We start from the raw sequence: 16590 nt of genomic DNA, 5'->3' as shown, positions 1-16590 counted from the left end.
CACCCTCTGCAGTAAGCGCACACTTAGCGTTTATGAAGCATGTGACCGATGTTACGAGCGACACCTGTCAGTGGGTAGGATGTCTTAAATGCTTGATTGGTCACGAGGTGGCATAGCTGGGTGAGTTCCTGAGTTCACTTTCCACCAGAAGGACATATGGCAGGGTTATACATGGGACACTCGGAGATTGCAGGGTCCCAGGACGATGAATTATAGGGTGTGGACCACTCGCAGCTCAGATTACAGCTGCATTATTCTTTTTTCCTCTGCAGCTATCTCCCTTTCCTCTGCTTCCTTCCATAGTCTGTCTCACCCTTTTCCCCCCCTCCACCTCCTCCCCTCCTTCATCCGTGCACTGCCGTCAGCTCCACCTCCTCTTCCTCTCCCTTTAACTTTCTCTTGCAAACTTTCAAGTCACTCTAGTGAGGGCTGCAGGCGGGAGCTGTAGGTGACAGATACTCAAGGGCAGCCACAGCCAAGAGCAGGGTGACCGCAGACGACCGCAGAAGCAGATATAGACCGAGTCACCCTTCGGATCGTAGTTCCTTTCGCCTGCTGCTGCTGAAAACATGCATCTCACCCCCGGCGGAGCTCCAGATTGGTGCCCTGACCCCAGGGTCCTCAAGGTGACGGTGGGGGGCCACTGCGTCCGCAGGGAGACCAAGACCAATGTCTCCAGGGGATCCAAGAAGTCGTTGATATTGCTGGATCTGCTGTGCCTGCTTGTGGGTAAGTTGGCACCTCTCGTTGAGATAAGTTGAATGTTCTGATAAGGTGGCGCAGAGGAGGGGACAATGGGAGTGATTTGCTAAAGGAGTAGAAGGTTTACCTAGTCCAGTCAAGTTGTGTTCATTGCAACCAGGCATGTTTATTCAAGTTCTCTGCCATAAGACCAGGTAGTAAATGTAAGTTCATTGGGGGTAACGGTGGTGGGAGAGATGGTTGCATGGGTATGCACGATGATAATCTTATAATGTCTTCTTGACTTTTTCCCATAAACTGAAGCGCTGTAGTCGGGGATGGAGAAAGGAAGGGAGCTGTCACTGCACAAATGAGATTTACTAACCAGTCCCTTCCCTTGATTCCCCTCAATTGGGTCAGTTGTGCCTCGTAGATCAAGAGATGGCAATCTACTGCCTATGTGCACCTGTAGTGAGATTTCTACTCCTTTAGTCCATCCTCCTCAATTACACAGTACAAGACACACAGTGCTTAAGCTGGCTATACACATTACAATCTGATCCAATGGTACAACCTCTGTTTCAACATGAGGACCTACCTAAACTGTTCATTCAGCTTAGTGCTCTGAGAAGGTCCTTTGGCACCCAAGAGAAAAAGGCCACCTCCACCTGTGAACTACTTCAGCAACATAGGTTGCAGTTCCAATCCATTGTGGGCCCCTCTTTTGCTGAAGAGCCTAAGGCAGCTGCCTTTTCTGCCTACACCTCGGCCCGGCCTCGATTCAGCTCATCAGGCAAGTCCTACACGCCATAGTTGTTGGTAGATCTAAACAAGATCGTACGGTCAGATTGTAAGGTGTGCGCTCAGTTTCAGTGCAAAATAACCCACGACTTGCAAATTTGACATTCAATCCTCCAGTATACCTTTAATTGTTATTGGCTGGTACAGGTATCGCATTCTGTGCTTAGTATTTTGCTCCTTCGGTCATTATAGTGAATAGACCTGATTGTCTACAGATGAAAAGTGTAGCAAAGATTTTCTAGCCCGGAGGTATACATATACTGCAATATTCTGATAAAAATACTGGCCAATGGATGACCAGCTTGATTGAGCTCACCACTACTCATATATTCTGTGTTGTCAGCAGTATAATAATAGCTGGCTCTGATCCCATTAGAATGATCAGTTGGAAGCATGCCATGGCCTTCGTATATGTTCTGAAGTCCCACTCGGAGGGTTGATATGAAATACAATCCATAATCTATAACTGCCTGTATTGTTGAACACATTTGAGGCTAGGGACACCACTTATTGGCTGTCAAGATAAATGTGTACCCTGTATCGTAGCCTATCAAGGCCTCTGTACACCAGGTCTGCTTTCTAGAAGGTCATGGTCAGTGACAGCTTCTGTGGTCGCTGGCTCTGACCAGCCCTCTCCTGCCCCCTACACTTCACTATTGGTTCGCAAAGACGCTATTTTAGTCAAAATGCATTTGAACCAAAGAGGGCGCCTGCAAGAGTTCTTAGAGGCCAGAATGGTATTGTATTGAGTTTACAAATGAAAACAAGAGCAAACACAAGGTAACCAAGGTGTTTCAGGGGCTCAGCAATCCCCCTTTATTGGGGCTTTTAACTCAACTAGATATATGCTGAACCCAGAGCATAGCTACGGAAAAATTCAGACCAAACCAGGGGAATAATAATTTAAGAAAGGGCCCTGTGTGAGAGCAGAACACTCAAGAACTCTAAGAACTCTTTTTTTGTCACCCTCTTTGGTTGAAAAACATATGGATTTCTCAAACTGGGGGACCTCTTTCTTCTGAGAGGGGCCCCTGTTTTGTGAAGAGCTGCTGACCGCAAGCCCTTTGGTTTTTTAAGAACTTCTTGTATTATATATCAGGGATATATTCATATCCAGCATCTCATTTTAATCCTTTCTTAGGCCCCTCTATTGATAAATACATATCTATATAAAGGAATTAGGACCTCCTTCCTCTGGCTGGGGTGCATCTAGTGATAACTAAATATCTAAAGGGGAACCCGGTTCTCCTTCTGCCTGCTGGAGATCCATCTACTGATAACTAAATATCTATATGAAGGAATCAGGACCTCCTTCTTCCTGCTGGGGATCCCTCTAGTAACAATTAAAGATCTATATAGAGGAATCAGGACCTCCTTCTTTCTGCTAGGGATCCATCTAGTGATAACCAACGATTTATAGAGCGGAAGGGAATCAGGACCCCCTTCCACCTGCTGGGGATCTCTCTAAAGATAACTACCGGTAAATATCTATTCGGCGATCACTAGAGGGATCACCAGCAGGAAGAAGGAGGTCCTAATTCCTTTATATAGATCTTTAGTTATAACTAGAGGGATCTCCAGCAGGAGGAAGGGGGTCCTGATTCCTCTATATAGATCTTTATATATCACTAGAGGATTCCCAGCAAGAGGAAGGAGGTCCTGATTCCCCTATATAGATCTTTAGTTATCACTAGAGGGATCCCCAGCAGGAGGAAGGAGGTCCTGATTCCTCTATATAGAGCTTTAGTTATCACTAGAGGGATCCCCAACAGAAGGAAGGAGGTCCTGATTCCTCTATATAGAGCTTTAGTTATCACTAGAGGGATCCCCAACAGGAGGAAGGAGGTCCTGATCCCTCTATATAGAGCTTTAGTTATCACTAGAGGGATCCCCAACAGGAGGAAGGAGGTCCTGATCCCTTTATATAGATCGTTAGTTATCGCTAGAGGGATCTCCAGCAGGAGGAAGGAGGTCCTGATCCCTTTATATAGATCTTTAGTTATCAGTAGAGGGATCTCCAGCAGGAGGAATGAGGTCCAATCTGGCGAAAGTTCATAACTAACCTTAGAAAGTATAATTTGACAAAAAAGAGTAGTTGATGTTTGGAACAGCAGAGCTAGTGAGTCAAGCAACGGTGAGTGATAACCATAGATCTATACTGAGACAAAATGGTTTCAAAAAGGGACAAACTTGGTGGACCATTTGGTCTTTTTCTGCCATCTCTTCTATCATAATGACAGCCAGGGAACAAGTATTTTCAGCATGAGATAGCGCAGGATTCATTGGAAGCAGCATTAAACATGACAAAAAGACTCCTTCTTTCCTCTTCCCTTCAACATGCTTCTACACACAGAAGGGCACTCTCATGTAGAAAAAGCTGGACTGGAAGATCCTAACACAGCTCAAGTCATTTTTTTGCCAAGTTTGCTATTTGGTGATATTTACTCTACAAATGAGTCACAATGCCAAGTATCAGAGAGCGCCGAGATGTGTAAATTCCCCTAATGAATGGGGGAAGTTTGCTGGTAAAGGGACACCCTTGATTGGCCAACGCAGTCACTTGAGACAAGATGTGACAGTTCTGCTTGTCAGGCATGAACTCCATCCCAGTGCATTGTGAAATATTCGAAGAGTAAGGAGTAAAATCACCAACCAATCCGATTGTACAATCTTCCTTAGATCTACCAACCACTGATGCCCTACTTCTCCTTTACAGTGTCCACACCGTTCCTGATCTGTGAGCTGGGATTGATCGCACCGGTCCATCGAGGATTCTTCTGCGACGACAACAGCATCCGCTTTCCGGCGACGAGAGAGGAGACAGTGAGCGACACCATGCTGATCAGCGTGGGTATCCTCATCACTGGAGTCGGTGTAAGTATCCAATGGGCAGAGCTCTCTGTTCACATGCAGGCAAAGCAGGCAGATGTCTATGGCACCACCAATCTACATCATGTCATGTGACAGTTACCCGTCATTGTATCTCACTCTGTTGGCTGTCTCTTCCCTTCTTCTTTCTTTTTCCTACTCTCTCCTTTCTTTCTTTCTTTCTTTCTTTCTTTCTCCTACTCTCTCCTTCTTCCTCTCTCCTTTTTTCTTTCTTTCTTTCTTTCTTTCTTTCTTTCTTTCTTTCTTTCTTTCTTTCTTTCTTTCTTTCTTTCTTTCTTTCTTTCTTTCTTTCTTTCTTTCTCCTACTCTCTCCTTCTTCCTCACTCCTTTTTACTTTCTTTCTTTCTTTCTTTTCTATAGATCTATCCGTTAATTTTTATGACTATTAATAGTTACATTTTGTACATTTAGAAACACTTCCAGCTTCAAAAAAAAAAAAATCTACAGCGTTGGCTCGAAGTAGCCAACCCCCCCTCCCCCCTGTGGTGGTCTAGTTCACATTTTCTCATCTCTTACAGTAAAGAACCCTTTCCATGTTAAACCTGTTTTCCTCCAGACCTGTCAGTCAGATAAGACACATTTATCGCAGAAGAGAATGTGAGAATTGGAGTAAAATCAAATGTCTTCAGTGTCATTTCCCTTCTGGTCGAATGTTCTCCAACAGATTAATTCATACATAACAGACGGAATGGGGAAATACCACATTATGGTCACCAGATGTCGATGAGGATGATAGTAAATAAGTATATGTTAGTAATGAGATACAATGTTACACCTTAAACTAACACTAAATTTAGGAGTTAAATCTTAAAAATACCTTCAAGTACCTTAACTATGAACAGCAATGTATCTTATTTGTGTATCACTCGGCTGTAGATCCTCAAATCATCTCTGAATTGGTGCTGACACTGTCCTTCCTTCTGGAGGGGGGCTACTTTTCTTCCCCATGGTCCCTGTGTGTGTTGTAAAGTAGTCACTGCTCCAAGCTCGCTGCCTGGATGGACTACAATCTCAATACAAATGAGTAAACTAAACGTGAGATTGTAGTCCATGACGGCAGCGAGTTTGGAGCGGTGACTACTTTACAACACACACGGGGACCATGGGGAACAAAAGTAGCTCCCCTCCAGAAGGAAGGACAGTGTCAGCACCAATTCAGAGATGATTTGAGGATCTACAGCCGAGTGATACACAAATAACATACATTTCTGTTCATAGTTAAGGTACTTGAAGGTATTTTTAGGATTTAACTCCCGAGTCTAGTGTCACTTCAAAGGAGAAATATGGGGTTAGGGCTTTTCCCCATAGTTCTCCTAAGGGTAACGCGAGGACACTAACTAGCGTCCTCCCATCACCCTAAGCGCAGTAGCTCGCGGTATACTGAGACGCCGCAGCCGGTAAGGATCCCAACAATTATGTCTGGATCCGCCCAGCTGCGTGAGTGACAGTTGGCTCTGCCTATCTAGAGGCAGAGCCAGCTGTACCCGCCCCCTCCCCAGTCCGTTCCGCCAGTCAGTGCTGGAGGATCGGAGCGGGGAGGGGGGGATCCAGGCCCTCCCCTGTCACGGCTCTCTGCCGTGACAGGATCGAGAAGTGAGCGAACGCTGGTATGTGTTCGCTCACTTCCCGATCTACTGAGCCGACCTGTGACAGTCTCATTGTCACAGGTCAGCTAGAACTATGAGGAGGAGTGAAAAGCAATCACCTCATAGTTCTCCTTTAAGAGACAGGAATGAGAATGTAAATGTAACCCTTGATACTACAGGGATAGCAATGGTGACATTTATATGTTCCTTCCCTCCAGCATTATTTCATAGTTACATAGTTACATAGTATTTGGGGTTGAATAAAGACATACGTCCATCAAGTCCAACCCATATATACCCATTTCAAATTATAACATTGTATATTTTTACTAACGTGTATTTATTTCCGATGATCATCAGCTCCATCTATCGGCCATATTAAATATATAATAAATGTCATGCAATATTCTTCTGATTCACTATTGCCCATGATATTTTTAAAACATACTTCCAGAAGAGAAATGAAATAAAGAACATTTGTTTTTGTGTCATTCCTGCAGCAGCTGGTCAGCTGGCTCAGAACGAATGTATCTGCAGTTTCGCTGGACGAATAAGCGCCTATGACTCCTCTGCAATAGAATATTATTACCTTCCTCCTTGGGATCTTCCTTACACTGTATTCATGCATAGCTCAGTATATAATTTCTGCATCTGATGGGGGCCGGGATGCATTTTGTGTGCTTGAGTGACGTCATCCTGCACTCCCATAAAAAGCAGGGGGGTGGGGGGAGGCGTCAGTGTGGTGAGGGAGCTTGCCAACATGGCTGGAGTGGAGATGAGTATTTGTAGACTGTAGTCCACCCTCTTTCACGTTGTTTATATTTTGGGGAAATGAAAACGCTCCATTTCGCTCATCCTTAATAATCCTTAAAAATAATTTCGGTGGTGAGCTGTGATTTCTTGGCAAATCGGACTTTTGGAAACTGGGCCATCTGTTGGGCTGGTGGTGACCCCCATAGCCGTACCATGTGAACGACACACAGAGGGGCGAGCGGAGCCTTAGCCAAAAGGCGGCCATATTGTTTGGTCATGTGCCACAAATAAACATTCCCATCAGCCCTGACTGTAAGCAGGTCTTTATTATTAGAAAAGGACACAATGGCTGATATTGTTCAGTGACACTCTGTTTCCTCTTTCTATGAAACACTCGAGTGGCTGTTTATACGATATTGGCCGGCGGCCATTGCGGGGGGATCTCATGATGTTTTTTTTCCGCCTCGGCAGATCGTCCTGGGGGAATGTCACCGGGTCAACAAGCAGCGCAGGTCGGAGTCGGGCCCCAGAGAGGGATACTTGTCCAGCATCTACCGGCAGATTCTTCCCTTCTTGTTTGGCTCGGCCCTCGGCCAGTCGCTGACTAATGCCGCCAAGCTGAGCGCAGGTCGCCTGAGGCCGCACTTCCTAGCCGTGTGCCAACCCACGGCGCTGAACTGTACGGCAGGATTCGTAGAGGATTATACGTGCACAGGAAACCCCAGCGCTGTCACAGAGGCCAGGTGAGGAAATATAAACATTATTTACAATCATCCTACTGATAAACGTTAAAGCGGATTGTGCAATCGTATTGTAAGGTGTATGGCTTACCTAAAAGGTATACAGTGTGATTGTACAATCCCATTGTAAGGTGCATGGCCGGCCTAAAGGTTTACAATCTGATTGTACGATCCTATTTTAAGGTGCATGGCCAGCCTAAAGATGTACTATCTGATTGTACAATGCCATTGTAAGGTGAATGGCTTGCCTAAAGGTTTACAGTGTATAGTCTGATCGAGGATCCCATTGCAGGGTGCATGGCCGGCTTGAAGGTTCACAAACTGATGGTATAATCTCATTTCAAGGTGCATGGCCGGCCTAAAGATGTACAATCTGACTGCACAAAGCCATTGTAAGGTGAATGGCTTGCCTAAAGGTTTACAGTCTGATTGTGGATCCCATTGTAAGGTGTATGGTTTGCGTAAAGCTTTACAGCCTGATTGAGAAAGTTGGAAAATGAAGACTGATTGGTAGCGCACTCCTGGGGGGGGGGGTCTAACTGTGTACTAATGAACGGAAAGAAAGGGAGGGAAGGAGCACAACTGACTGGCACAGACTTTGTGGGGGTGGATGGACCAGGGAGAGGCAGTGGTGAAGGTGGGTGGGAATGAGAGATGGGCACTCACTCAGACGCAGCAAACTCGGATGATCCAAAGATCACGACATCACCAGGAACCCATCACCTGTGTGCCATCCATCTCATCACATGTGAGTGCCCATCTCTCATTCCCACCCACCTTCACCTTCACCTGATCCCTTTCCCTGGTCCATCCACCCCAACAAAGTCTGTGGCAGTCAGTTGCGCTCCTTCCCTCCCTTTCTTACAGCCTGATTGAGGACCCCATTGCAGGGTGCATGGCCCGCCTTAAGGTTTACAATCTGATTGTACAGTATATATACATATACATCTGGTGCCAGGTCCACATAATAAAATACAAATAGTGGAAGAGTAACAGTGGCGGAGGAAAGGGAAGTTGGAATGCGGAGTAGAATGGACCTGACTCTGTGCATTGTGCTAGCAGAGATTGCCCATAGCCCATAATGACAGTGATGCCTTTGTCCTATAAAACACACACACGCCAGTGTTCAGTCCGCGGAGAACAACGAGGTATTTGCAGCTGACATCTTGCATCGATAGAACGTAATCCCCCCAAAGGAGAGAGATTCCAGAGAAAGAAGGAAAGCCGCTCCCTCCCATTATGTGTGCCGCGACCACATCGCTCCGCACCATGTGATAGTAAAGTCAGAATGCTGCCCCATTAAAAACGTTTTCACTTTTCTCTTGATTTTTTTTGGTGGCGTGCTTTTAAAATGTGGTCTTCATTAGAACCGAGACAAAGGAGGGGAATTCCAATCAGAGGGGGGCCAACCTCAGCCTTCCAGCTGTTGGGGAACTACAAGAACCCATGAGGCATTGCAAGACAGCCCACAGGCATGACTCCTGGAGGCATAATGGGATTTGTAGTTGCTCTCACAGCTGGAGTGCCAAAGTTGCCTACCCCCTGGTCTAAATGCTCAATTTTATCAATACCTTTTTTTATTTTTGGATAGAGAGAAAGAGAGAGATAGATGGAGAGGGGGAGAGATGGAGATTATGACATTCTGACAGATGCCGGCAAAGTATAAACAATTGGGCGGGGCTAACAGTGACAGTTAGCTCCTCCCAACTGTTTAAGTTTGTATGGCACCAGACAGGGGAGCCATGATTGGGCAAAGGCTTTAACCAATCAGGGCTTTAAAAGGCAGTCTGCTCTTCCTCGACTCGATCATTGAGTCCATCCCACTATATAACACAAGACAACCTAAGCCTACCTTTAGGAGATCTCACCGGAGTCAATTGGTTGAGAGTTGTAGTAGAACTCTCAGGAGATGGCAGGGGAAAGAAACACATAAAACAGTTATATTTGTAAACTTGCTTGATTTGCCACTGTCTCTGTGAAAGAAGCTGAGAGAAGTTCCTGTGCTGAGTGATTCTGGCTTTATCAGACGGAGATTCTTCAATGCTGTATGAGTCAGAGAGAGATGGAGGGAGAAGTATGATGGTAGGCGAATGTATTTCCTGCCTCCGGCCTGTGCTGCCGGTAATGCTGATTAGAAGCAGAGTACAGGAGAGGAGACGAGGAGATGGAAGGAAAGAGCTGCACGGGAGAACTTTATTCTTCTATTTTTATGATAAATATTCCCAAAATAATCGATTAAAGCCGAACTGAAATAATCTAAAGATCTGAATGTGTCCTGACATCAGCTTCCTGCCCCCATGCCTTGCCAGGAGATCTCTCTCTCTCTCTCTCTCTCTCGCTCTCTTTCATCTCCCCGTTCTCTCTCCCCTTTCTCTTTTCTCTTTTCTCTCTCCTCTCCCCTCTCTCTCTCTATATATATATATATATCTTCATCTCTCTCTCCATCTCTCCCCCTCTCTACCTCTATCTCTCCTTCTCTCTCTCTCTTCCTCTCCTTTTCTCTTTCCTCTCTCTCTCTCTCCATATATATATCTTCATCTCTCCCCCTCTCCATATCTCTCTCTCCCCTGTCTCTCTCCTCTCTTTTTTCTCTCTTTCCTCTCCTCTTTCTCTCTCCTCTCTCCCTCTTTTCTCTCTCTCTTTCTCCTCTCCCTCCCTCTCTCTCTCTTCTCTCTCCTTCTCTCTCTCTCTTCCTCCTCTCTTCTCTCTCTCTCTCCATATATATATATCTTCATCTCTCCCCCTCTCCATATCTCTCTCTCTCTCCCCTTTCTCTCTCCTCTCTTTTTTTTCTCTTTCTCTCCCTCCTCTCGTCTTTCTCTCTCCTCTCTCCCTCTTTTCTCTCTCTCTTTTCTCTCTCCTTCTCTCCTCTCTTCTCTCTCTCTCTCTCTCTTTTCTCTCTCCTTCTCTCCTCTCCTCTCTTCTCTCTCTCTCTCTCTCTCCCCTATCCTTCTATACACCTCCTCACTTTCTTCTTTCGTTTAGTACTACAGACACAGAAGTCAGGCTTGTAGGAGGCATTGGAGAGTGTTGGGTAATGTCAGCTCATACAACATACATGAAGATGTAGATGATGGTACACGATGGGAGGAGAAGTCACGTAGAGTCACACACTGTGAAAGAACAATCTATGCACAGATACTCAGCACTGTCACACGGGCCCCATTTCTCAGGAAGATGGAGGTAGAAGAAAGTATCAGAATGACAGGAAATTGTAGAGGATTTCTATATCGTTATTCTTTGTATTACTTTTCTGTGTTTGTTTGATACTTTTATTTCTTGGATTTCGCTTCCTAAACGTATACCGACCACACACAAAGCAACCCGAGCAACTGATGTCTGTCTATCTATCTATCTATCTATCTATCTATCTATCTATCTATTTAATATTTTGACCCTTGTGTGTTTCAGGAAATCGTTCTATTCGGGTCACGCGTCTTTTGCCATGTACTCCATGCTCTATCTGTCGGTGAGTCTACACATCGTGACCATGCACAATGTCTAGATCATGTGACTCTGTATAAGGGGAAATGTGACCGGGAGCCTGGCACTGTGCACCAGGCAGAGGATTGGTTTCGGTGGTTAGGGGTTTTGGATTGGGTTCTGCAGCTCCTCAGCCGGTGACAATCTGTATTTGATAAGGAGAGAAATACTGCAATATTCTCCTCTCATGATGCAGCCAGAGACTGATCCCGGGTGACTCATTGAACTTCCCCTGCGCTGGTCTGATAAAGCAATCACACTGCATTCAGCAGATTATCTCTGCAGCAAGTCAGATACAGCCCACCTCATTTCCTGGCTGGAGGACGTTCTGCATCATCTAGCCCTTTCCTTCCCTGCCTGGCTGTCCCTGGCCCGCCCCTGGCATTCATTGGATTTCAGTTCTGCCAATCATGGGGCATTATCTAGGGTGCTTTACATGCAAATACAGCTTACCTAAGTACACCCCCTCCTCCAGACTGATATTCATTCAACAAGGCATTTTGATATTTGCATAACTCCTCCTAAGAGCCCGCCCACTACTTGACAAATCCCATCATGCCCCTGCCTCTAGTAGTCATGCCTGTGGCTGTCAGAGCCTACAAATCCCATCATGCCAATGTCTCATGGTGCTTACGGTCAGCAACTGAAGTGCTGAGGTTGCCTCCCCCCGGTCCAACCCATCCTCATGCTAAGCCAAGCCAGTAACCTGATAACACACGGCACTGAACAAGCCAAAGTGAGTCAGAATCTCATACCCGGATGTCTCCTTTTGCTGCACCGATGTCTCACGCAGGATATTTCACAATCTGTGTGAACACAATAGAAGTTTTCTGTTTACCTGATGAATCTGACTTCCTATATATGGTGCAGGTTACAGAGTTCATCGAGTTCAACCCTATGAAGAAATATACAGAATCCTATGGCCAGTTGATCCAGAGGAAGGCAAAACCCCCAATAAAGCACGGTCCAAAAATCTTCAATAGGGGAGAAAAATCCTTCCTGATTGCCTAAGGTACTGGCGTCACAAGGGGGGTGCGGCCCACCCCGGGTGACACCATCGGAGGGGGTGACACCGAAATGGCTGATAATTTTGGTGTCACCCCCTTTGAAAAGTTGGGCAGAGAGCTCAACAGTTGCACAAGAGAGGAGGGGACCCTATGGTATACCCCGGGTGAACGTGCAATCCTCTCTTGGCCGTCGTCCATCGCCAAGATGGCCGCTGGCAGTTAAACTTCGGTGACGTCATCAAAGTGCAACAATCCATAGGAACTCATTGCCATTTCTCTTTCTCTGGCTTGCCTGCAGTGAATGGACACTGAATTGGTTATAAGTGATCATGCGTAGTACAATGTTATTCCTTTTTGCCCCTCCGTACTGAAAGATAGTCACTAATACCTTGTGTCCTTTCCAGTTTTATCTGCAGGCACGGATGACGTGGAGTGGGGCCCGTCTCTTGCGTCCCTTGGTACAGTTCGTATTGATCCTCGTGGCTTTATATACCGGATTCACCCGCATATCTGACCACAGGCATCACCCCTCCGACGTGGCTGTTGGCTTTCTACAGGGAGCGCTGGTGGCTTATTGGGTGGTAAGTTGGGGCAAGAGCTGGAACTGAGTTGGCCAGATATACAGGCACACCTATACCTACCTTGTCCATGTCCGGGCCTACTGAATGGGCATCGGGCTCAATTTACAAATTAATTAGAAATTTTAGAACTGGATTCACAATCTAAATACAAGTTTCAGGGCCCATTCACACCTGTAATGCAGAGCAGAACAAATGGCTAGAAGTAGTTTGTCACGTTCAACTGGACTTGTTCTGTACTGTTGATGTTTTGTAGCTTCTCCAAGGAGCTTCCTCAGTTCTTGTGAGTGTCAGGAAGATATCCCGGACTTTGTATCCATACAGGTAGATACCCCAGCATCCCTAAAAAATCACCATGGAAGGTGTTGATTGCCTAAGACCAGAATGGGAGGTGGGAAAGGTATGGAACCACCTTGTTCTAGCTACATAAGCCTACCCTTGGTGTCGAGTACATACCCCAGCATTTATAGTTACACAGGTAGCCCGGCACCTTAATTCAATCACCATTGAAGGTGTAGAAGTTGATTGTCTAAGACCATGAGGGGAGGTGGGAAAGGTGTGGAACCATCTTGTTTTAGCTACATAAGCCTACCCTTGGTGTCAGGTACATACTTCAGGATTTATAGCCACACAGGTAGACGAGCACCGCAATCCAATCACCAAGGAAGGTGTAGATGTTGATTGTCCAGGAGGGGAGGTGGGAAAAGCGGTGGAACCATCTTGTTCCAGCTACATAAGCCCTCCCTTGGTGCCAGGAAGGCACACCATCATTTGTAGCCACACAGGTAGCCTAACACCTTAATCCAATCACCATGGAAGGTGTAGATGTTGATTGTCCAAGACCAGGAGGGGAGGTGGGAAGCGGTGGAACCATCTTGTTCTAGCTACATAAGCCCATCCTTGGTGCCAGGAAGGTACCCCAGCATTTATAGCCACAGGTTGCACAACACCGCAATCCAATCACCATGGAAGGTGTAGATGTTGCTTTTCTGATTGTCCGGGAAGCCGGCTCCTTGCTGAGTGACCGTAAAGCCGTCTTCCCGGCCATTCAAGCCGGCCGAATAGCCGGCTCGATGCTGATCGGCTGGGAAGCCGGCTTTCCAGCCAATCAGCATCGAGCCGGCTTCCCGGCCAAACAGGAAACCGGGAGGCGGGTCATTACTCGCCGCCCGGATTCCTGATTGTCGGGGAAGCCGGTTCGATGCTGATTGTCTGGGAAGCAGGTTTCCCAGCCAGCCAAACAACATGGAGCCAGCTTGTCGGGCAATCAGATTGCCCAGGAAGCCGACTCCATGCCAGCGGAAGCAGCCGTATCGGTACTTGGTATCACAAGTATTGAAAGCAAAATATCGGTACTCGATACCGAAAAACCTGTATCAGTGCATCCCTACTCTTCACCATTACAGAACAAGTCCAGTTGAATCTGACTAACTACTACTAGACATACCTTGACCTGGATTAATGAGAACCTCTACCAACAAATTAGCAAAACACGTTTCACCGCACGTTTAAGGAAGAACCACAGTCCCATTAATTTGCACGCCACCCCAATGCTCACCATAGTGCTGAATGAGCCCTCAAAAATAGCAGCAGAACTTCATTTTTTTGATGTGGAAAGTCAGAAGCCAATCAGAAGTTTATAGACAAACAGTGACACAGGATGGTTCTAGTTGAAGAACGTGTTGCTCTCACGAATGTTACACAATACGTGCAACAGACAGATAAGTGGTTATGGACAATTTTAGGTAAAACCTAAACATAGATGGGACTGTCCCCCGCCCTGTCCCTTTGTCCTGGTTATTTCTGGGAGAGTGGGAAATAGGAAATCTTCTGTAAATGAAGAATGGGTGACTTCTCCTCCCTGTTGGGGTCTGAGGCGGCTGTGAACTGCTGGGGGAGGTGCTATCAGGAAACGTCTGTGTATCCTGTTTGGGTCTACACAAAGGATGTTCCCTGAGCTAGGATGGGCCGCGCGAGGTTAACCTGGAAAAGAGCTATTGGGATTCCAGAACTGTACACATAAAGCCTGGAGAGACTGTTAGAAGGAAGTATACCGTCTTCTTGAAGGTTTTTTTTAGCTAAACTATAAGCTTCATGTGAGGAATTGTTTCAATATGTGTTGATGTTTTTAAAAAATCCCTTGACTCTATGTAGAGTGTGTCGGCTATTATATGCTGACAGTGTTTGGAATGCCTGACAGTGACTAAAGCTGATGTAAGGGGTGACACCTCTACCGACCACCAATGTAAGTGGTCACTCCTACACTGCCCCCCAATGTAAGGGGTCACTCCTACACTGACCACCGATGTAAGGGGTCACTTCTACAATGACTGCCAATGTAAGGGGTCACTTCTACACTGCCCGCCAATGTAAGGGGTCACGTCTACAATGATCGCCAATGTAAGGGGGTCACTCCTACACGGATCCCCATTGTAAGGGATAACTCCTACACTGCCCGCCAATGTAAGGGGTCACTTCTACACTGCCCATCAATGTAAGGGGTCACTTCTATACTGACCACCAATGTGTGGGGTCACTTCTACACTGATCATCAATGTAAGGGGTCACTTATACACTGACCCTCAAGTAAGGAGTCACTACAGTTTGACCACTATTGACCACCAGTGTAAGAGGTGTAAGGTGTCACTTGTACCCGGCCACTTCCACATCTACTTCATTTCTACTCCCTCACCATTCTAAGGGGTCACTTCAACACTGACCCTCAAGTAAGAAGTAACCAGAGTTTGACCACCAATGACTACTAGTGTAAGGGGGTCACTTCTACACCAACCACCAATGTAAGGGGTCACTTCTACACCAATCACCAATGTTAGGTAGTCACTTCCAAACTAACCCTCAAGTGAGGGGTCACTACAGTTATTATTATTATTACTATTATTATAATTGTTGTCATAAATGAAATTAATGGAATCATCTTGTCTTTAGGCTTTCCACATCTCCGATATGTTGCGGCGACATCACTCACAGGCGGTCAGTGCCCCTCCACGTCCCGACAGCCCAGAGACATTCACAAACTGTTAAGTGCCCAGAAAAAGCACCAAGAAGTGTGGAGAACCTCAGTGTGAGGATGGAGGTGACAAAGCGGTTCTGCAGAACTGGACTAGAGATCACTAGAGATCGCTGAGGATACAATGGGGTTCAGGCTGAAAGTTTAATCTCTTTCACAAACACACTGCAGTGCCAACCCTGAGACTCGTATACATTTCAGAGCCAAGAGACATTTCTGCCCGCAGCTCCTCGGAGGTGGCCAGCATTCTCCAGCGTGTGCTGCGCTACTGAAAGCAGAGATGAGGCTCGGAACAATGCAACAAGCAATCAGAATGTTTCTATGACTGATAGGACAATATGTCCGCCTGTTACATGTTACTGCACTTTACCAATCATTGCTCCTGCTCTCAGCGCCATATTGAATAAGCCTTCAATGGCAGTCCACCCAAAACTAATGCTTTGGTTATTCGGTGATGTCTGGTCGCTGAACCACATCCTGATTCTTTCTTAGACTTGGAATACCTGGTGGTGAGATTTTTCTGCCATAGTTGGCAGCTGTAGAAGTTTTGGGGATTGTCATCACTTGAGAGAGGGATCAACTCAAAACAGCCACAGATGGGAACTAGACATGTAAGTTGCGGAAAAATTTGGTTCGGTTTGGATATTTCGGGATTCGGATCTGAAACTTAATTCGGTTCGGGTTTCGTATTCGGCCAAAATCCGTATTTTCGTTAGTTTCGGATGAGTTTATGAATATTCGTTGCGAATACCACAGAAAACCAGATACAGATATTAATACTAAAGCTGAATCTCCTCCTAGACCCCAATGCCATTCGGGATCCGAATTTACGAATTGGATTCAGGAGCTCCCGAATGCCATTTCGGGTCTGGGAGCCTCAGCTTTAGTAATATATATATATACGGCTCCCAGACCCGAATGGCATTTGGGAGCTGCCAAATGCCATTAGGAAATTCGGATGCCGAATGCCATTGGTGTCTGGGAGATTCAGCTTTAGTATTATATGTACAGTATACTGTATATGGCTCCCATGTTGCCGTTACA

At 46.2% G+C, this 16590-nt stretch overlaps 1 protein-coding gene across 1 annotated transcript; it reads left to right on the top strand.

The window, feature by feature from the left end:
- The first annotated feature begins 528 nt into the window (after window positions 1-528).
- LOC108791487 (phospholipid phosphatase 3-like) lies at window positions 529-15611 on the top strand. The gene is made up of 6 exons (XM_018561994.1): window positions 529-729; window positions 4199-4356; window positions 7182-7453; window positions 10862-10919; window positions 12345-12521; window positions 15465-15611. The coding sequence occupies exons 1-6, from the start codon at window positions 570-572 to the stop codon at window positions 15558-15560; spliced, it is 921 nt and encodes a 306-aa protein (XP_018417496.1). The 5' UTR covers window positions 529-569; the 3' UTR covers window positions 15561-15611.
- Window positions 15612-16590: the final 979 nt, after the last annotated feature.

The sequence above is a fragment of the Nanorana parkeri genome, unplaced genomic scaffold (genome assembly GCF_000935625.1).
Source record: "Nanorana parkeri isolate BGI_ZX_2015 unplaced genomic scaffold, ASM93562v1 scaffold554, whole genome shotgun sequence".
NCBI classification, from domain to species: domain Eukaryota; kingdom Metazoa; phylum Chordata; class Amphibia; order Anura; family Dicroglossidae; genus Nanorana; species Nanorana parkeri.
This window is presented reverse-complemented; position numbering and strand designations above follow the sequence as displayed.